This window comes from Sycon ciliatum, chromosome 6 (genome assembly GCF_964019385.1).
Source record: "Sycon ciliatum chromosome 6, ocSycCili1.1, whole genome shotgun sequence".
NCBI classification, from domain to species: domain Eukaryota; kingdom Metazoa; phylum Porifera; class Calcarea; order Leucosolenida; family Sycettidae; genus Sycon; species Sycon ciliatum.
In genome coordinates this window covers 21,730,193-21,753,334 of record NC_088648.1, presented here as the reverse complement: position 1 = coordinate 21,753,334, position 23,142 = coordinate 21,730,193, and the positions used below count along the sequence as shown (strand labels likewise).

The following is a 23,142-nucleotide window of genomic DNA, read 5'->3' as shown; positions in this document are numbered from 1 at the left end:
CCTCCCTCCCTCCCTCCCTCCCTCCCTCCCTCCCTCTCTCTCTCTCTCTCTCTCTCTCTCTCTCTCTCTCTCTCTCTCTCTCTCTCTCTCTCTCTCTCTCTCTCTCTCTCTCTCTCTGTCTCTGTCTCTGTCTCTGTCTCTGTCTCTGTCTCTGTCTCTGTCTCTGTCTCTGTCCCTCCCTCCCTCCCTCCCTCCCTCTCTCTCTCTCTCTCTCTCTCTCTCTCTCTCTCTCTCTCTCTCTCTCTCTCTCTCTCTCTCTCTCTCTCTCTCTCTCTCTCTCTCTCTCTCTCTCTCTCTCTCTCTCTCTCTCTCTCTCTCTCTCTCTCTCTCTCTCTCTCTCTCTCTCTCTCTCTCTCTCTCTCTCTCTCTAGCGCGCGCACGCTCTTTCTATGTCACTGTCACGCGCGCGCGCGCGCTCTCTCTCTCTCTCTCTCTCTCTCTCTCTCTCTCTCGACCGACGTAACATAATTCTCAAAGTGACCCTACTCCTGGCTGGACCAGTGCAAAGTTACCATTATGCGTGCATGTACGGTACACATCTGCACGCACACACAGAGCCAATTAGTGGAAGTAAGTAATGTGGCTGCTGACCAATTCAACCTATGGGGTTTTGTCAATCACTGACAAAAAACGACTACTATGTACACAGTTATAATGAGTATGTATGTGTAGAGAGCTGTTGAATAGAACAGGGTATGTTCAAAAAAACTCAGTGTGCACCAGTTGTCCATCACATGACCTAGCCGCAGCAGAATATCTACATTGCACACCGCCTTGGCATACATGCATGTAGAAGCCGATCGATCACTGGTGTTAACAAATGGTCAGATAGCGGAATAGTTTATGCACTGAGTGATCATTATGGAGTGCAATAAGCGTATCGCCATCCACCATCAACTGGCGGACAAGGGATGTACTCGACGTCAACGGCAAGACAGAACACTGGCCTGTACACGTACTGCAATCAACACACATGACACCTTCCACAAGTACACCAACATCAGAGATGGAGCACCACCATGGCATGGCTATCGTGTTACCTACAGCAACCGATGAAAACTCGCCAGGCATTGCCACACCAGCAGTCCCAGAGATGTCCACTTTGATCTCGAACCATGATGACATTCGCGGATCCGCCTCGCTTACATCCAATTTCATGATTGACCAATGCGTATCATTGGAGTCCCAGCTTGGTATCACAAACAGAGTACCGTCAGTGCTGCAGATGCTGACCGGCGGCTCCGGCATGCGGACCGGATCCAATTTTGCCCATACTGCACCATCATGTCTGGTATCTAATGAAATAACTTCTAAGAAATGGTTGCGCCATAAGCATACTACTAGAAGCGCTGACTGGGTTATAAATACATCCCCAAAAGGCGTGAAAGATGTATCCATACTCGTAGCTTGTACTGGGATACAATCACATTGTATTTCTCTAGTACATTCTCCCTGTAGATCTACAACATAGATATTGGGGCTACTCCCATCCCAAAAATCACTACTTGCATAGTACATGTTTTCATTGTGAAGGCTAAAAGATCTGCAAGGGAAAAAGAGTGGGGTGTCAAATTCGAGTACTCCTGTCCATGCCACCTCAAGACTTTCGTTCAGAGGTTGAGTAGACCGGTAGAGCACTCGTTTTTTCTCTTCCTGGCACACAAGGTAAGCATGCCCATTGTACATGGTACAACGATGGAAATCTTGCCAGCTATCAGGTAGACGGCCACGGAAAGACCACTGCAGATTATCAAAAACACAAAAGAATAAAAGAATGGAAAATGGACGGAGCACATTTTCCAGCACAGCTCTGATCAAGATATGGCAGGCGTTTTCAGACAGGGTATGCTACTTGTGAAATACACCACTCCTCACTGCAAGTTGCAACTATACCTAATAGTGAAGAATATTGTGCATTGTGCCTTTTGCACAAATATAAATAGAGAGTGGAGCAGACGAATGCTAGTTAGGAGGAGGAGGAGCTGGAGGGGGGGGGGGGTGGTGGTTGGGTTTCTTTTTCAATTCGTTGCCTCAACAGTACATGGGGTGCACAGGGATGGGGAGGAAGAGGAGGAGAAAGTAGAAGAAGAGGTTGGCTATGCAGTGGTTTTGGTTCATGAAAGTAACTGTTTCCACAGTTAGACATGAGTAGATGACACTCACATCGGCTTCATTCTGCTCGGAAGTTTTCCCTTGCTGAATCATAATGTTGTATCCTGACCATCCACACTTCATTGTAATTAAAGATTTGAGTATCACTGAAGTCGCTGCAACCTCTTCTTACAAAATGATTGCATTAAATTTAATGAAATACAACGGTGCACCATACCCCACGTTAAATGTTTCAAGGGGTACATATCTCCTCCTCCTCCTCCTCCTCCCCCCCCCCCCCCCAAACACACACCTAACATGACCAGACCTAAATCTGTCCCTGCGTTACCTATGATGTTTGCATCTACAGGGGCGTCGGAAGGTAATTTAGTGTGGTACGGTCAGCCAACTGAAGTACAATTTACTCGTGGGTGTGGGATGGCTGAGCCGAAATTTTTGGGAATTTAGAGCCCAAACCAGTGCATTTTGTTGATTCACAGGGTACTTGGGGCAAATAGTGGTACGGGCAATACCGTAGTGACCGTACCGTGTCCGACGCCCCTGATCTAGTCTCTTCTTACCTGGTGACAAAGTGGCGGTTGGAGAAACAGCTTATCGTCAGCTCCCTGGCTTTCTACTGCATGTCCAGTATTGGCAGAGACGTCTTGTTCAGGTTCTGCAAGAAAGGAGACAAAATATGAAATGAAAAAGAATGGCAGGAAAACAGATTCGAGCCTGAGGCATTTCTCTGCACTGTCCCGAAGTCACTATTCCGTACTGTGATGATAACATCACTCTTTTGAAGTACACAAAATTCTGAACTCTCTTGCTCGAAAATGTTCTTTGTGACAAATACAATCATACAAGTGTTGGCGTTCCTGCCGAGTGACTCGACACTTGACTGACACACGACTGCTGTCTAGAGCATACCAGGAGCACGTCGAACCTTCCACTCCCCAAACCTGCAAGAAAGCATGAGCTGGAACATTCGGAGGTGCCACTTTCTTGAAACTACAATGTAAATGAAAAACCGAGATAATTTGACATTAATGTGAGATTCCCATTTGAGCGACATGAGGGAGGCCAGAAAGAACAACACATGTATTAAGCCTAGCGAACACACACACACACACACACACACACACACACACACACACACACCTTCCTCCTCCTTCTTCCACTGCCATGACCGACTGTGTGGCCTCATACGGGGCAGACCAGGAGACGTGTTGTCCACCGGGCGGGGAACGCCATACTCAGCGCACGCGGGCCGTGCGAACAGCGTTACACTTGTGCCTCGCAATATCCTGTGGCCGACGAAAACTGCGCGAGCAAGTGCCACAGGTGAGGGGCTTCGCCACAGGCTTCATGCGGGACTGGACAATAGCGTCGACAGCGTCACGGCAGGTGACCCGCCATCCCTGTCGATCTTGGACGATGTCATCAAGCTGCTCCAGAGGAATGTCAACAGCCATCAAGTCGCACTTCGTTGAATCCTTCTAGCGCTTACGGGGTCCATGCGGTGGACGTTTGGAGGGTAACGCGCCGTACAGCAGCTGACGAGGGATCCGATCTTGCATGCGGGACACGTGGCCAAGCCATCGAAGTCGGCGGACTCTGACTTTATCCGCGATCTACTCCATATCGCCCCACATCCTGCGAACCTGGAGAGAGGAGATGTGCTCCTCGATCTGCCGGCCACGATTTATCCTCAGGATGGAGCGCACACACTGCAGGTGAAAGGACTCCAGGCGACGGACATCACGCTGCCTGACGGTCCAACTCTCAGATCCATAAAGAAGACCGCCAGGACAGTCACTCCATACACAATGCGCTTGATGGCGATGCTGAAGTCATCACTGCCGAAAACCGACTCCCGCAGTGTACAGAACGCACCCGATGCAGCAGCAACTCGCCGAGACACATCAAACGAGCTCCGGGCGTCTGGCGTAACATGACAACCGACATAGCGAAAGGCCTCAACGTGGTCAACAACACCATCCAAAGGGGTCTGGTCGGCATCCACAATACCAGCCCCAGCCGCCATGAATTTGGTCTTGGACATATTGACACTAAGGCCAAACGCACCTGCTACATCCCTGAACGAGGATAGAGCCCTCTCAGCACCAGCATGCCTAACTGCGAGCAGAGCTGAATCATCCGCAAACTGACACTCCGTCAGCCGAATTCTGCGATGCTCTGCCAATCTGGTGTTGAAAAGCCGCTCTCTCCGAAACTGGATGAGTGGGATCTCCAGCTCACCATCATCAGCAATCACGCCACGCTATCTCTCAAAGACTGCACACATGTATAGGTTAAACAAAACGGGGGCCATAGTGCGACCCTGCCGCAAGCCGTTCTCAACCCGAATCGGTGCAAGCAGGTCTCCACCCACACGAATACTGGCAGTCATGTCGCTATGGAAGGAACTGATGATGGTGATCAGACTCCCTGGGACGCCAAGTCTAGCCAACACTCTCCACATAGCACTCCGCGGAACCGAGTCGTACGCTTTCTTCAGATCGATGAATACAGCGAAACCTTTCGTTGCATGTTCGTGCAACTTTTCCAGGATCTGCCGCACAGCAAACACCATATCCGAACAACCACGGCCCCTGCGGAAACCACACTGCGAGTCAGGCAAGCACCTTTCTCTGAGAACCTGCAGACGACTGGCAATCATGCGAGCAACTAGCTTTCCAGCCACATCAAGTAATGATATCCCACGCCAGTTGTCGCAAGACCCCAGGTCACCCTTCTTGGGGATGGGGACGAGGATAGCATCAGACCAATCCTGTGGAACGCTGCCAGTCTCCCAAACCACCTGGATCAGTTCATGCAACTTCGCAATTAGGGTAGGGCCACCGTACTTCAGCATCTCCACAGATATCTCGGATCCGCCCCATGCTTTGCCACACTTCATCCCTCCCAATGCACGCCAAATCTCATCACACTCAGGCACGACACCAAGCTCCTTCATAACCGGCCGCTGCTCGATCCATTCCACTACTTGGTCCGTTTCATCGCAATTGTCGCTTATCTCCCACGCACCTTTTGACAGGTAAAACCCAGTCGATCTCGATATCTAACTCACATTCGTTCGGGAGGTTGTGATGGCAAGATCAAAGGAGACCAGAAAGAAAATAACCATCGCGACTAGCGCCATTGGCATCGCGATTCGTACTATTGTGATGGGAAAGTGGGAACTTTTCCCTGCAGTGAATGCACTGCAGTGAATGCACTGCAGTGAATGCACACATTCACTGCAGCGAAAAGCCAAGCGCAGCTCAAAGACCGGAACTGTAGCAGGAGAAATCGACATCCTGACGACATGCCACTGGAGAGCGTGACAGTCACGGCCAGGCCAGCCAGCTCAGTCGCCACGTTTGAACTGCAAGTGCAACGACCTGGCATTTTTTGCAAGCCTGCAAACTGATGGCGAGATGGTGGCAAAGAAGACATTGTCCGACCTGGCAGCGGCAGTACAAGAGTCGTGGTCATCGTATCCAGCAGAGCGTATGACAGCTGTCTGGAGAGGGCTGTTTGCCTGATTCAAAAACATTGTTGAAACACACAGTGATGACACACGGGTCACGCTGCCCACATTCCTCCAAGTGCCAAAGTGACAGCCACGAGTCGTTGACTGGTCCTTTCCCTAGCTGCCATACGCCAAGCGGAGAAAGCAAGAGATATTCTACCGTCTACGCCAGCAGCTATACATACCAGCGAATGTCAGCTCAAGTGATATCAGCTCGAGTGATACAGAGCCAGAGTCGGATAAACTAAAGCGTGAGTGCAAGAACGCGCTCGGTCGCTGTTTTCTTTTGAACATTTTTTGTAACCTTACTTCCTTTCTTCGACTTGCTTCATCAGATTCGATCGCTGAATTATTTTGCTTGTGGCGGACAGGAATCCTGTATCATGCTTCTTCACTATGCGTATAGAAAATTTTATAGAGCGGTAAAATAACTCCTGTTCTTAGTTGCGATAGATAAGCGACAATTGCGATGAAACGGACCAAGTACCTCCAAGTCATAAGCATTGGCAATGTTCAGGAGGCCATCGAAATGTTCACGCCACCTTCCACCGGTGGCCTCAGCCGTGTCACAGATCGCTCCTTGCTTGTTTCTGATAGCAGTTGTTGTACGGGGACGCATACCACCCAAGGTAGTCTTGATGTTACCGATACACTCCCAACCGCTCTTCGCCGTCAAGCCAAACCATTCACAATCCTTTGCCTGTCTCAGCAGCCAGTCTCGCTTCAGCCTCCGCATGGTGCACCGCGCCGCACTACGAGATTTCTTGTGCAATTCCAGATCACTGGTCTTCCGCGTTGACATCCAGGTCGAGTAACAACTGTCCCGATCACGGAGTACCGACTCGATCTCAGTGCGCTTGTCTGTAAACCCTTCTGGCTGTCGGCGTCTCTCCCGACCCAGGCAGTCGCTGGCAACGTTGATGGTGGTCGTCTTGAGGGTACTCCACCACTCCTCGATGGACGGATTCGGGGTCTAAACCTTCTCCAGCGCAGCATCCATGCCCTTGGAGAATCTCTCACGCGCAACCTCCATATCCTCCGGAGCACCACTACGCAGGTGCGACACAGCAATGGGTTTCGATCGACCAACACCATTGCGGGAGACATGTGAACTGGGCATGGCACCTAGACGATGTTTCATGCCTAGAAGCTTATAGTCAGTGTCGCATTCCGCATTACGTATTACTTGGCAGTCCAAACACTGCGACCGATGTGCTTGTGGTATGATGCAATAATCAATACAGTGCGGGTGCTTGTAGCGTGAATGAAACCAGGTATGTTTATGGATTTCCTTCTTCTTGAATAATGTGTTGCATACAACAGCTCCATTTTGTGCCAAGAAATTGAGCAGCTCCTCTCCTGCTGAGTTCATACGACCAAAACCATACTGCCCCGGCACGTCACTCCACTCATCATCCACCTCGCCAACTCCAACTCTAGCATTGAAGTCACAAAGAATGCAATACTGGTCTGACTTTGGAACGCTGTCAATGAACGTCTGCAAGCTGTCATAAAACGCAGTTTTTTCAGCACGCGGTCTGGCGACCGTCGGTGTATATCCGACAGCGATGTGAATACACAACGGCAAACGGTTCCGTCCACACTAGAATTTGACTCTGGCGGAAATCAATCTCGAGCTGTGCCCCTTCCACTGCGAGCCACCGCGAACAAATGCGTCCATGCAACGACCGCGCAATACAATTTCCTTCACCCCGCCTCGCCGACTCCCCATCAGACGGAGTCGGACGGCCACTCGCAGAGACGAGACAGTCGTCGACTTGGTAGGAATTAGTTTCAAACCAGAGGGTCTCCTGAAGTCCAACGACGTCCATGCTGTAGCGCTGCAGTTGCCGGCAACAAGGATCGATTTTTCTCTCCTCGCGGAGTTGTCTTTTTGAATTTTTGATATTTTTTGAGGCAGTGTTCAAATCGCTGTCCACGCTCACCAAAGTTCTGACGTTCCACGTCCCCATGGACAACACAAAGCTGGTGCACGTTGTGAGCCGAACTCTAACCGGGGGTTCGCAGAGCCTCCGCGCTCATGCGGACGAGGTTCAGTACGAGTGGTCACATTGGAAGTGACCATGGTGTCGACACTGATTTATTTCCTCGCCCGCGACGACAAGATGTACGTCGTCTTGTTCAGCGCAACCTATCTAATGCTCCTGTCACCAGGGCTGGCTCTGGCCTTGGCCAGAAGCCAGCCCGTGGCTGAAAACTACTTGCAGAAGACAGAGGAAAAAAATCCCCAACCGTCACTCAACTCAACAACTCAGAACACGCACACGCACACACACACACACACACACACACACACACACACACACACACACACACACACACACTGTACTGTACTGTACTTGCTCACTGCCACAATTGGTCACGGGGGTCTCCCCGGGAGAGGGGAGAGAGGAACTCAAAAGGAATGTTGGAAAGAAGACTCAACTGGCTATTGAACCGCACAACGGCCGACACCCCCTGAAATCCCCAAACTATGGGTGGACTTGAAAATGATCCCACTTACGGGCTCACCATACCTCAGTAAGTGGGTGAGGACAAGATGCAGAAAAAGGATTCACGGCATCAGGGTATCCATCCTGGGATCTAACCGCAGTTACCCCTGCCCCCAGTGCAGGTAATACTTGCTACTAGTGTGGGTGGCTAAATCAGAGTGGATCTGATATAAGCTTCACTAGCACCAGTGACAACATAAGAATTAATCTTGCCAGAAGCAGTCCATGGTCAACAGGTATGTATACTTCAAATAGAAAGTATATGAACCCTGCAACCAACAAAGGTGGCAGTTACAACAATACACCTTCAAGCAGCCGAACCTGTTGGCAACAGACCCAACACTATCTGGCATATGCGTACCCACCAACCGGACTAGCTCGCACACACACAGACACACAGACACACACACACACACACACACACACACACACACACACACACACACACACACACACACACACACACACACACAATATGTACACATGTGCATTGTGATGGACCAATGTTTCATCACAACCATATTGGTGCACTTACGATCAACGTGAGCAGAGGTCGAAGTTGCCTTACTTGCCGCCACACCTAAGAAAGACCGCAACAGGAAAGGCAAAGCATAATTTTACGACTGCAGGGTCACTTGTTTTCCTTATGTCTTAGGTGAGATTCACAGAAGCATTCTTGCAATGCTATGTGCGATACGAAGTGATCTGCGACGCCGCCGTGCGATGCAAACTCACAAATTACCATTCACAGAAGAAGTCAGCGATGCAACGACGCCTTGCTGACGTGCCCCAAAGCTCAATGCAAATGTGTACGTCACTGTGGCATTTGTGTAGTCGGGTACAGCTTGTACAAATCTACAAGCAACTCTTGAACCTTTTCGTACAACTTTGTTGCGAAGGTCAAAACCGTACATCACATCGCATGTCACACGGCAGAAGTTGAGCCAAGCAGTGGCAAGCTCTACTTCTGCGATGGGCCAGTTGTGACGGCTGAGTGAGCTGTGCGATCGGTGCGTTTTGGGAATATCCTGGTTTCAAGGCCAACGCATCGCGCATCACATCGTAAAAATGTTTCTGTGAATACCACATAACAGCGAGTAACGTTGCTGGTGCTAAGATGCAAGAGATTTATATGCCCCCCCCCCCCCCCCCCTCACACACACACACACGCACATCACCTATATAGGGGAATACCCTCCACAGACTTGCTGAAAATTCTACTTGCAGCAAAATGGCCTCGGGAGGTTCAGTACAAAGGGAGGCTTTTCTGAAGGACCACAAGTTCATCAATACACGCACCAAACCGTCCTCCGATTATTCCGATGCGGCAAAACGCACTATTTCTCTTCATTGTGGTCCAAGTGACATTGCCAAAATGATATGGCATGTGTGATTTTATAACACGGTGTAAATATTATCGCTGATGCACACCGGTTCACAACAAAGACAGCAGGGCCCAATAGACACAGTACACGCAACACAACCACAAAACAATGGAATTGATTGAACTCACCACGTAGAAACTCAGGCAGTGCATTCAAGCATGCTCCATCATCATCGAAGACGAGCTTGGTCAGTGCAATCACTGCATGCTGTACGTTCTGTTGGTCAGCCACAGCGACAGACAGCTCATCTCGGTCGAAGGATGGGTATCGCTTGGAGAACTCTTCAACCAAGCGCTTCTGGTCATCAGGAGTAATACCTGAACAAGAAAACAAAGAGTTTCGGACCTTTGCTCCAGAGGTAAATTGAAGCATATCAAGGAAGCTGTTTGGTTGTAAACACTACTTGGTTCTGTCAAAAGGGTCTCCTCGAAAACTTGTTTGCGGACAAACATTATGAACCGAAATGTGCATGTAGTAACCACTTTCCCACACGACAGCCAGTCGTCTGTTGACTAGTGATGATCTCCCTATCATCATGGGACCAAGGCTTAGGAATTAACTTGCTGCTATCGGTGCATTCCTATTTCCTACAGCACCAATCGGTCTTACCTTTGCCACTGCATGTCGCGGGACGAAAATTGAAGACTACTGCTCCGTCCACAGTTGACACTTCGAGAATGTGCAGACCAGCGAGCAGGCTAGATCGGTCCTTACAGAACTCCCAAAGCCTTGTATGAGCTTTGGCTGACATCTGTACAAACACTGCTGTGCCTCCGCTCTCGCCGTGCACGCTGTCGGCGTGGATGCTCCAATCGCCAAGGAGATTGCGGAGATTTCGTATGACACTTTTAATGAAACTCGGAGCCGTGTGATTATATTCACATTCGATGATGAACTTCACTATAGACGACCTCTCGTCTGTTTCAGAATAATAACAGTGTATATGCATGCACAGTGACACATGCACGTTCACGCATGTACACATCCATCGAGTCAGAGACCGAATAAAGAAGAAAATTGGAAAGTTTAACTGAAAGGGGTGATTGTATTTTTCATGCAAGTAAGCATGAAGTGATAGCAATGGATAGTCCTGAAGAGTAAATAGGTTGTGTCATGAAGTAATGAGGGAGTTGAGCATCATTAACTTGTGAGCATAATTATTATTCGCTATTAGTCTAGCACAAAAAATTCAATTTCGTATAAGACCAAGATGCACTGAACTCTTTGCTCATTCTGCCTACAGTTTCACTTGTGAAGACGCTGTATATAGGCTGAATCACCTTCGTCCAGTGATTTGCAGTCCACACAAACTGTTCTTGACCTGTTCTAAGCGTTTTCATATCCATCAAAATTCATGACGAAGTTTTTGTTAACGGATAAAGTAAAATGACAAACTATCTGGCATCTGGCAGCTCCCTTATCAAGCAATCCCGCAATCATGCTAGCACAGTAATGCTGACCTTTAAACTTCAGTCGTTTGCTGTCACGAATGGCCAGCCTAGTCACAGGGACTAGTTCATATTCAGTGATCTCTGTGACGACCGTGTTCTCGTCGATGAAGCCAGTATCCTTCAAGTACTGCTTGGTCTCTGAAATGCTGCGGCCGTCCCTGGCAGATCCAGTGCCGATGCTGATGAAACAAGGGTGCTTACTTAACTCTCTATGTATATCAACTGGCGATTTTTCTGCGACAGACGAGAAAGATGCAAAATGGAGAAACACACCGAACACAGTGAAAGCCAGTTCAGATCAGTCTAAACAACGACTAAACGCCTGGACGGGTTTGAGCACACCCATGCCAAGACAAGCCACCGGCCGCACCAAGAATACATTCGCACCCAGCCTCAAGGTTCTATTCATCAGTGATTTCAGTTTGGTCCATGACGATTCCCATACAACAGGAGCGCGTGTGGTGTCTTTCATTGTGGTAGGTCTCTGAAAGACATGCTGGTGTTCACCAGTCCTGAGTGTCCCCCTCCCCACCACGCATTGCGCCAGATGCTACAGCACAAAGCAGGGTGGTGGTGGTGGTGGTGGCGGCGGCGGCGGCGGCGGCGGCAGCGGCAGCGGTGGTGGTGATGAGATATTACCAATCTGCAAACTGTATATTCTGATGCACTAGAGACAGGTACAATCTATTGCTCACCAATTCGGCCGTCCGCCCGTGTCACGAGACCCTGGTACTTCTCTGCCTCATCTGCACAGTCCTTCGCGTCATCAATGATGATAGTGTTGGACACCAAGTGGTCGATTTCAGTCAATGCCGCTTGCCGTTGTTCTGAGGAAGACCAAAGCAGGAAAATAAAAATTCCATGTATCGAGTGAGACTCAGCCAGAGGCCAAGCTTTCCGCATCCGTAGGAACCCTACCAACCTTCAAGAATCAAAGCAGAACCGGGATGATAAAAACTTAAAGCAAATTTCTAGTGGACAGAAAATTGCACAGGGTAGAAATCACCTTGCACTCAGTTTATACGTGAGTCATGACTTAGTGCACATGAAGTACTTACAACATACAAGAACAATTAGAGAGCAAAACCTACTCTAAGTGTTTGCAAGTGGGAAAACGCAATCAATGGCACATTGCACATACAGCTACGTGTAAAAAGTAAATAAAAAAAGTAAATTATCGTGTCCGTTCCCGAAGGGAACTCACGACGACCGCTAACACCCGGTAAACCCTAGCAGGAGATGCACCGCGTAGCGGTGGAGGTGAGTGGATAAGTCTCACAACCACTGGCAGAAGTGCTGAGTAACCCCATTATATAATAGCAGCATCCATGTACCCCTTGTGCCTGACCACAAGTTCCCAGTAGACTGTAGGTAGCAGCATGGCTGGAAAAACCGCTTCCACAGCTACGTGTAGATTGAATTAAAAATTCCATTTTCCACGATAACTTTGGCTCAAGATCAGAAATCAAACAAGACATCAGTAGATACTAGCCCCGTGCCTACCTTCTCCCATGTTCTGCATCCTCAGCAGGTCTATGCTCTTAGGTGAAGTTGGCTGTGGTAAGTGGATGGGTTTCTTTCTCTTGTCGAGGACGGTCTGTGATGTGCGCATTCGTGCCACATCCTCGGCAGTGTGGACCACCCGTTGACGTTCCGGTGCTGAGAATTCTTTCATCAGGTCTACCACTTCCTTACAGTCTTTCTTGCATTCTGGCGAAACTGAAGACCACACATGCATGCGCCACCAAACATACCGGTAAAAGGACAAAAAAATTCAGTTGTTAATATGCTCGGCAAAGACCTGCAGCTTCTTCGGCCAGAAAACACAACACCACAAGACACGGCTAGCAGTGCAGCCGCTGGTGTTTGGATATCTCGGGAAAGGCCAACTCTCCGTGGGTCCTTGGAATCCAAAAGCTTCTGAGGTGTGGGCATCTTGCATCCCACTCGGAGCCCATGCTTATTGTTCCGCACCCCAACGATGCCCATACTTGGCAACCATCCCGATTTGGCCGGGACCGTCTTGATATCGAGGGTGTTAATAGGCAACCAAAGTGCATTTGTCGCATGCCTTACAGCTACAGTTGTATACACTTTCATACCTAGGTATGTCATTGTCCCGATTTCAGGTTTCCAAAGGTAGGCAGGTACGCATCCCACCCCAACATATCCCAACACACAGTCCCCTCACCACCTTCCCCTGCCCAACATCTGGTAGGTTTCACATTTCACAATAGGGTCAGCTGAAGCCAGGGGAGTTTAGTGGCTTGCGCAAGGTGGCATTGAGGCTGGAAAACCAGGGCCTCGCTTCTTCTTTTCCAGCCATGAACGGTTTCCCCAGAACGTCACCAAAGTACTAATGGTATCCAACAGTCCTTTCTGGACATGTAGAATTCTGTGAGTACCTCTCAGCCACCGTACTGATAAAGTTGCTACTTACCTCCAACAAAGGCATCCACCGACTGCATGTCATCTAGGAACTCTGAAAAGTTTGCTTCAGGTTCGGTGCTACGCACAATACTACAGAAGGTGTGGAAAGTCTCAGCTGTACCCCTGCTCAGCATATCTAGCAGTCGGTCATTGTGTTTGGCAGAATCATATTCTACTCCCATCAGTTCCTTCTTCTGCGGATCGGTGAGCAGCCCTTCGGCCAGGCATTCCGTGCGGATCGTGCCACAGCTGAGCGCTGCTTTGAGGTGTGGGATCCACTTGCGGAACACCTGGCTTGACCATGGACCTGTGTTGCCTGCTTGACTCTGCAAAGTCAACAGACATAGAGTCATACACACAATGAAGTGAGCATGAAATATCTTCTGGCTGCTGAGTTGAATGGTGTTTATTCGAGGAAGCTTCAGCAGCAGCAACAACAAAAGAATTCAAAAAATAACAACAACCAACAACAACAACAACAACAACAACAACAACAACAACAACAACAACAACAACAACAACAACAACAACAACAACAACAACAACAACAACAACAACAACAACAACAACAACAACAACAACGGCAACGGCAACGGCAACGGCAACAGCAACAGCAGCAGCAGCAGCACCAACAACAACAACAACAACAACAACAACAACAACAACAACAACAACAACAACAACAACAACAACAACAACAACAACAACAACAACAACAACAAAAACAACAACAAAAACAACAACAAAAACAACAACAACAACAACAACAACAACAACAACAACAACAACAACAACAACAACAACAACAACAACAACAACAACAACAACAACAACAACAACAACAACAACAACAACAACAACAACAAACCCTACATTCCCACTCAAATCAGCCCACATCCGCCAAAAGACAATGAATTCACCCTACTAGAAAGGTATTTGTGAAAAATTCACTTGAAGAGTTGTTTCGTTCTAAAAAAATCACGGACAACAATAACACTTTTAGAACCTATGGTCTTCGGGGAGATCAATCGAACTATGCTGATCAAAGAAAGCTGTGATACGTCATAAAAACTTGTTTTACCAATGAACCACAACCTCATGTCTTTGGCTCTTTGAACACCAGTCTCTATGTATTGAAATGAACAGGCTGGTGATACTCACCACTTATGAATGCACCAGCAAGTAATTGCACTGCAATATGATCATGAAAAAGCACCTGGACCTGTTCAAAAGGGTAAATTATGATTCTGACATTACTGCCGTCACAAGCAGTTCATTGTTGTAGCAGGGACCGTGGCCTTGACTTACTGATCTCAAGTGAGCACAGACGAGCAACGTTATTATGTGAGTGTGTGTACTGTAGAACATGTTATTGTAGGTAGGGCTGAGTCGGGTAGCATTTTCTTCGGGTATCGGGTCCGGGTAGTTTTCCACGGGTAGCACGGGTACCCGATCGGGTAATGTTTCCATGGTAAGACCACAATGCACACCAGCCCCTTCCCTTGCGCATTGGGTAGACATGCATGAATTATTTGTACACGTACACGTGCACTGTACATGATGTCATCTGCGACCTCGGGCTTTCGGGTACTATTCGGTACCCGACTACCCGAGGTCCTCACGGGTACCCGACTACCCGTGTACACCACTAATTATAGGTGTATTAAACTTTCGGTACCAGGGACCTGCCAGGTTTCAGGTGAAATGTAGAATTAGGTGACGAGCTTCCCCTTCACGTACAGTATGCACTCTACGTGTGTAGTCCCTTTTAGGTGTTATCTAATTTTAATTTAGGTACCTGGTTTCTCTACCGAAATCACTGAAATCAAAGTTACATCCTGACCGACAATAACGTGTTCATTTTAAATCGTCCCCCTCTCAAGGGTGACTGCGAACGGCCACCCAGGGTCGAAACCCAAGAGATATAGGGCTCAGGACTGCCAGAAGCAGTATCGGTCTGGTCGTACCATAGTCTTCCATACTTTTTTGTGATTTGGCAGGGAAATTATGCCTTCCTCAGCAGTAAACATAATGTTGGTGGCCACAAAGTTGGTCCGGTGATAACCCGACCAACCGAACCAGTTCCGGCAGGCCTGGGGTTAGAGTTGCCTGTGCCGTCTTCCCACAGCCTACGACTCCCTTGATCACATGACCCAGGATGTGCACCAAGAGTACATAAAACCCAGAGTGTGCAACGTGTGACTCTTTTTCTGCATGGATGTCTATCATGGTGAAGTTCTGCGATTACGTCATAGCTGGTGCAGATTGGTGGCAGGAAATGGCATTGTGCGTAAAACACATATCTCTCGCATGTCCCCATCAAAACATGTGCGGCTCGGAGTAACAGAAATTTCAAAGTTCCGGGAAGTTCCCGGTCCCGGACCGCCCAGAAAAACAAGATATGAGTGTACAGTTGTTTTCATGGATCTGATCATCAACTCACCACCCTAGAAAAACGCAACGAGTGTGGATTGATGTCGATTCTACTCTGTGCAGACTTCAGTTTTCCATTATATCAATATAACATATTTGCCAGAGTATAGAGTGCACTTTGGAGGAATTACTCCTGGCCCCAAATCGCTGGTGCGCACTATGCTCCAAATATGAAAATTTTAGAAAAATGAACATGATTGTACTTCTAAAAGTTGTGTAATGCATCAAACTGTTACGAAGTGTGCCACCTCTGACCCTGCATAAGCCACCCGAATGCACTTTTTATGACAATGGTCGCACTATCGTACTGTCTTTATGATTAATAATGCTTTCAAATCTAAGCTGCGCATTACACTCCGGATATACCTTGAATTGCCAGAACATTACTTAAAATGGGGGTGTGCGTTATACTCCGGCAAATACGGTAAGTAAATACACACTGCGACTCCTGTCACTTATAATTATATCTCTTACCAGAGAGTTGGGCTGCGGAGGCGTAGCTGAATCTCCTGTTGCCTTCTTGGCAATCGACTCGCGTCCAGTCGTAGATGGAGCAATGAGCTTGGCAGATAAGCTTTCTGCTGGGGGCGCTGACCGCTGTACATGCTGCACTGCATGTCCGCCCGGGTCTTTGCCAACACCTATTGCTGGGTTAATGGCCAAGCTAGCTGCCCTGTCACTAGCGATGGCCACTTGGCGCGGTTTGGGCTTTGGGACGTGATCCGAGGGCAGTCGGACTGCCTCGTACCTATCCGATTCAAAACCAGATGCTAGTGTAGAGACACTAGCAGACCTGAAAGGAGCAGCTTGTCTAGGTTTCGGAGAGGGCTTGGGATCAGCTGGGGCAGATGTCCCCGCCTGAGTGCCCATTGATTGGTTACCGCCAGCCGCTAGTCGTGCGAGGTCACAGAGCGGTGGTCGTGGAGGAGACACAGGATCAGAAGTCACTACCGGCTGCACTCTGTGACCTGTGGTGGGATCCTTAGTTTCCACTGTTCTTGCTGTGTTGTGGGGAGTGGCGGGCTTTGGGCGAGTAGGAGGCTGGGGGACTCGACTAGGTTTTGAAGGTAGAGTTCCAGCCAGTTTCTGTTCCTGGCCGGCTGAATTGAAGGCCGCTATCATTGCAGAGATGCCGGTGGGCTTGGAGGGAGATGCGTGAGTCGCCTGGGGTTTTAGAGCAGGCTTTGTCGGTTTGGGTGCTGTGGCTGGCGGAGATCGAGTTGCTTGGCTGGTTGATGGTGGTGGGTTCCCGTTGAACCGAGCCGGTTGACTTCGAGTTACTCTATTTGCTGCATCTTCATTGCCTGTGTTAGAGAGGACACAGAGAACAGTAAATAGCCAAATCATTTCACAGCCTCACAAAATGCCTCATTGCATGCACACAACCATACACACACACACACACACACACACCATGTACCATGTATACGCCCGTCGCAAGAGAAGCACGCAAATCTGCAAATGCACTGGATGTGCACCCACAGATTTTCTCTTTATAGCAACGATAGCGGATCTGATTCTGATTGAAACAGATCAAGACAAGCGCCAGATAACTGTCTAATCCACACAACTGGCGAAGCCATGTGAATCGACCCCCCAATGAACACCTGGTCTACACCACACGGAGTACATCGGAATAGGACGGCCAAGACAGTTACCTATGCACACCCTACACTTGCTGGGGTAACCAGTATAGACAGCACGCTGCTTTGATAAAAGCAGACACTAGATGCACTGGTACCTTGAAGTGAAATTGGAGTTATTCTACCAACCAGCATCGGCAACTGGGTACTGGGAACCCAGGGCCAACAGACATACCAACAACCTCAGCCATGAAAGCTATATAGTAACGACACACTGGATTGTGAGCCGAAACTAGTCCAACTTCCAAAAATGCTTTGGCAATAGGGTAGCCTTCCAACCGGTTGGACAGACACACACACACACACACACACACACACACACACACACACACACACACACACACACACACACACACACACACACACACACACACACCGTGACAAGCACCTTTGCAAAACTTCAACGCAGGTTGGTGCCATCAATATGCACTGTATAGATATGTAGCAAAGCAACTCAAGGACATGCAGTATTGTCTGTACATGTACAGGCAGGTGTGTAGCTCCTCTATAGCCAGCATAGTCCGGTCAGTACACCAGAAAATGGTCGTCATAGCTACTACATAGTCTTAACAGGCAAAATGGCGGCTATGAGGTTGTCGGTGGTACATGGTCACTACACCACAGATGGTTGAGCTACACCCCCTATGTACAATTCTGTGAGTATCTCTCAGTTACCTGACTGATAACATTTCTACTTACCTCCAACAAAGGTATCCACTGACTTCATGTCATCTAGGAACTTTGAAAAGTTTGCTTCAGGTTCGGTGCTACGCACAATACTACAGAAGGTGTGGAAAGTCTCAGCTGTACCCCTGCTCAGCATATCTAGCAGTCGGTCATTGTGTTTGGCCCAATCTTTTATCGCCATCAATTCCTTCTTCTGCGCATCGGAGATCAACCGCTTGGCACAGCATTCAACACGAATTGCATCGCAGCTGAGCGCTGCTTGGAGGCGTGGGATCCACTTGCGGAACATCTGGCTTGACCATGGCCATGTGTTGACCGAGTGGTTCTGCAATAACAACACACAGAGTGCATACAGTCGACCTTGGCGGATAATGCTCGAAAAAATTGGCAGATTCTGCTTGAAAAGCAGTGAAATTGGCAGAACCATATAAAACTTATGGCAGGCACTTCACCTTGCCTTGAATTCTGCTCCATTTCTTTATCCACATACCAAACATGCATGAAAGCGTCCCGATAAAGTACCAAATTCTGAACACAAAAAATCTGCCAGCAGTATCTGCCAATGGCTAGCATACCATGAGCTGAGAATCACAGAAGCTGCCAGTAAGGTACGACCAGGGAGTCGTAAAATACCGGTATTTTACAACTCCCTGGCTACGACCAGTACTTAGCAGCATACATGGTGCCATGCAAGTTCTGTTTTTTTTGTTTTTGTTTTTAGCACTGCCAGAGATCTGTGCTATGTTGATCAAGTGTTCATCGGGGAACGAGACAGCCCTAGCTAACTGCAGATATATTCGTATGGGCTTATTGCTTCCGTTTGGCCACTGCCATTTCAGGGGCCTGGTTGGCTGAGGTAGGCCACATTGAAGCGTTACTGTTCGCTGAAGATAATCAATAATACCAGACGGCCCTTTACACATATTGGCACAAGTTTTAACCATCCAATGATAGCATGGAGCGGGTACATGTGTGTGTGTGTGTGTGTGTGTGTGTGTGTGTGTGTGTGTGTGTGTGTGTGTGTGTGTGTGTGTGTGTGTGCGTGAGTGCCAGCTAGTTCGGTTGGTGGGTACACTTATGCCTGATTGTGTTGGGTCTGTTGCCAACAGGCTCGGCTGCATGATGGTGTATTGTTGTATCTGCCACCTTTGTTGGTTTCAGGGTTCGTATACTTTCTATTTGAAGTATACATACCTGTTAACCATGGACTGCTTCTGGCTAGATTAACTCTTGTGTAATCAATAGTGCTAGTGACGCATATCAGATCCACTCTGAATTAGCCACCCACACTAGTAGCAAGTATTACCTTCACTGGGGGCAGGGGTAACTGCAGTTGGATCCCGGGACGGATACCCTGATGCCGTCAATCCTTTTTCTGCACCTTGTCCTCACCCACTTACTGAGGTGTGGTGAGCCCATAAGTGGGATCATTTTCAAGTCCACCCAGAGTTTTGGGGATTTCAGGGGGTGTCGGCCGTTGGGCGGTTCAGGAGCCAATTGAGTCATCTTTCCAAGATTCCTTTTGAGTCTCTCTCCTCACTCCCGGGAGACCCACGAGACCAGTTTTGGCAGTGAGCAACAAGTACAAGTACAAGTAAGTGCGTGTGCGTGTATGTGTGTGCGTGTTTGTGTGTGTGGGTGTGTGCATGCGTGTGCGTGTGTGTGTATGTGTGTGCATGTTTGTGTGTGTGGGTGTGTGCATGCGTGTGTGTGTGTGTGTGTGTATGTGTGTGTGTGTATGTGTGTGTATGTGTGTGTATGTGTGTGTATGTGTGTGTGTGTGTGTGTGTGTGTGTATGTGTGTGTGTGTGTATGTGTGTGTATGTGTGTGTATGTGTGTGTATGTGTGTGTGTGTGTGTGTGTGTGTATGTGTGTGTGTGTATGTGTGTGTATGTATAATTATTATTATGTGTGTGTATGCACATGCATGTGTATGTATGTTTGTGTGTGTGTGTATGTGTGTGTGTGTGTATGTTTGTGTGTGTGTGTATGTGTGTATGTATTCATGTTTGTGTGTGTGTGTATGTGTGTGTGCACGTGCGTGTGATTGCGAGTGTTCGTGCGCATGCAAACATGTGTGTATGTATGTGCACACTGTAAGATGTTTTTGAGACAAAATTTTCAGAATTTGGCAAAGCAATGACATGTGGACAATTCATACCTCTGCTGTAGCCATGACTGCGACAAGAACAAAAGTCACGGACGTCAGTCACCATCTGTTGTACATGTACACATAACAAACCACACCAAAATAGACACGGCACATCATGAGTGATGTTGAAATGGATAACATTCTTCAGAATGTTTTCAGCGGGTGCAGATTCAAAAAATAAATCACGGTTCGCGTGAGACTCGGCCAAAGGCCCGGTTTTCCGTATCCGCAGGAACGCCACTACCCTCTTGGATCAAGGCGCAGATGCAGTTCCTAAGTGGTGGGACGTGAGTAGATCAGACTTCCAAGCAGGACTTGAACCTGGTACCCTCTGTTTCTCAATCATGGTCTCAGACCATCCCACTATCCCTGCCTGCAGATTCCAAAGAAACCCTAAAATTTTAAAAGCGTTTCACACTTTTGTTTCAGTGGAGGCAAGGTTCCAAGAGCGTGCACTGAGCATTGACAGGAGTGCATCACCCCCAAGGAGTAGGCCGCTCCCGCATACAGTTTTGTCCCAACAGAATTTCAAGTTGACAGCATTGTTTTGATGCAATGCTCCTCTGGCCAGAATGATTTACAGCGTTTGTACAGCTTATCAACCCATCACACATTTTTCCTTGCGCTATTTTGCACTAGCTAAAGTCCAGGATATGTCTGATAATCGGCGCAGATTGCATCATAATATGACGTCAACTTGAGGAAGTTGGCTGCTCTCAACGTCGAGAACGCGCGTCCAGAGTACGAGAAGCATGCCGAGCCCTCCGCTCAGCAAATTTACAAGGGAGCACCACTCCCTTTTCATTGCAACGTGTATCGGGGAGTCCAAACCAGGAGCTGAAAGAAGCACCAAGGCTTAAGCCCTCTGGCCCTCCCGGATGGGTTATTCGACCATGCACGGTGAAATAGAAATGCGGAGCTGCTTTTGATTCGTGGGTCGCATTTCTTTGGCCGCGACTGTACTGGTACATATACTTCGAAGTTACAGTCCATATATTCCACGCACGCCATGTATAGAGATACTCTGACCAGTAGTCAACGTTCCTCTGTAGACGGAGTTCTGGTCAGACTTTTAATATCATGTACATGTACCGTCGTGGACATGGAAATCCGGTCGCACGTCTAGTGGCCCCAGGGCCCTGGCCATGCAGCCGTGGATAAGCGGAACGTGCATTACTAGTATGTGATGCAGCCCAGCGTGCTGGTCGCATCGTACGTGCTGAGGGTGCCGGCCCCGGTCAATCGACTGGATTTCCATGTCCGCTACAGTACATGCACTATCACACAGTGACAAGGTTTCACATGGTACATCTACAGCTTGTATGGTGTTTTGAGTTTCCGACGCCCTTCCGTGCAAACGACCGTGATTACGTGCCCGAATAAAAGACCAGTGGGTTATGGTGTTTTGAGTTTCCGACGCCCTTCCGTGCAAACGACCGTGATTACGTGCCCGAATAAAAGACCAGTGGGTGTAACCATGCTTTACTTATTTATTATTTCGACCAGTCGGCTACCATACTTCTTTGTTCCTCTTGGAGGCTAGACAAGGGGAAGTTGCCATGTTAGGGGAGTGAGCCGGACTCTCGGCATCGGGACTGGAGTTACAGCTGGCTCGACTCGACTGTACTGAGTGAAGAGAACCCACACCTATTCACCTATCCACCTATCCACCTATCCACCTATCCACCTATCCACCTATTCACCTATTCACCTATTCACCTATTCACCTATTCACCTATTCACCTATTCACCTATTCACCGTACTTTACTCGCACTCGCAGTACACAAGCGAAATAGTCATTGAGTTGTTGAGACACTCACGGTAGCATGAGCCATGCATACCCGTTACCGGTGCACTGCGGCCAGTTCAGGAAACGAGAACGAACAACAATACCCAAGAACCGAACAACACTGGCCAACCACTTACCCAGAATCACTAGAACACCATGACAAACGGGGACGATGAACGTCCAGCGACGAGCGCTCCTGCAGGCTGCAGCCAGGAGTCACGGTTTGCTTGAATCCTGGACACGACGCCTTTGAACGTCGTGGGCGGATAGGCTGTACCGGTTCTCTACGTCGTGATGGTATAGAGCAGTCAAATGGAGCCTCCAAGCCACTAGGAAACTTCAATGAAACCCTTTGGCCAACACACAGATTCTTACACAGCCTGCACCCAAACAAACTTTGACACGAAGCAGCAGACGGCTAAACTAACTGTAACACCACCTCGCTGCCTACAACAACTCGTCTACAAGCTGCCTGTAACATGAAAAACTGAAGAAACTACATCTACTGATCTAGCGCTAGCGCTGCAGTGAAAATATTTCACCACGAAGCTCCAGTGCGGAAATGGTGCCCGTTTCGCCGAGATGAGCCACTAATTACTATAATTACAGTGAAACCTCGTTAAGAAGAACACTGATAAGACAAACGTTTGCCTAAGAAGAACTAGTATTCGTAACTGTATTGGATAAACCCTGTGTATTCACTGGGTTAACATATGGATAAGAAGAACTCCCGTTATTCCGAACAAAATATCATCGGTCCCTTGATGTTCGTCCTAAAGAGGTTCGACTGTATTATAATATTTATACCGCGTAGATCTACCGCAGCATGCAGCAGCAACGGCAGTGCGTGACGACTCCGTGAGGCCTGAGGGTGGCCGGCCCTGGCCGGTACGGGTGGGTAGATCTACGATACGGGTCCGTGTCACGTTTTGTGGATGACATGCCTGTTAGTGTTATGTATGCTAAAGAGTATAGTGTATAACAACGGTAATACAACCTCTGCCCGCAGAACGGTATATCCAGACAGT

The 23,142-nt window shown here is 48.4% G+C and overlaps 1 protein-coding gene across 1 annotated transcript; it reads right to left on the bottom strand.

Annotated features, from left to right (window-relative positions):
• Positions 1-468: 468 nt before the first annotated feature.
• Positions 469-22,378, bottom strand: LOC135819666 (uncharacterized). Its single transcript, XM_065332914.1, has 13 exons — positions 22,252-22,378; positions 20,334-20,388; positions 18,184-18,496; positions 16,316-17,145; positions 13,419-13,734; positions 12,482-12,697; positions 11,674-11,805; positions 10,988-11,212; positions 10,137-10,445; positions 9,656-9,844; positions 8,678-8,722; positions 2,673-2,767; positions 469-1,740 (listed from the first exon to the last, which is right to left on the bottom strand). Exons 2-13 carry the CDS (start codon positions 20,346-20,348, stop codon positions 814-816), a joined length of 3,612 nt encoding a protein of 1,203 aa, XP_065188986.1. The 5' UTR covers positions 20,349-20,388; positions 22,252-22,378; the 3' UTR covers positions 469-813.
• Between the last annotated feature and the right edge of the window lie 764 nt (positions 22,379-23,142).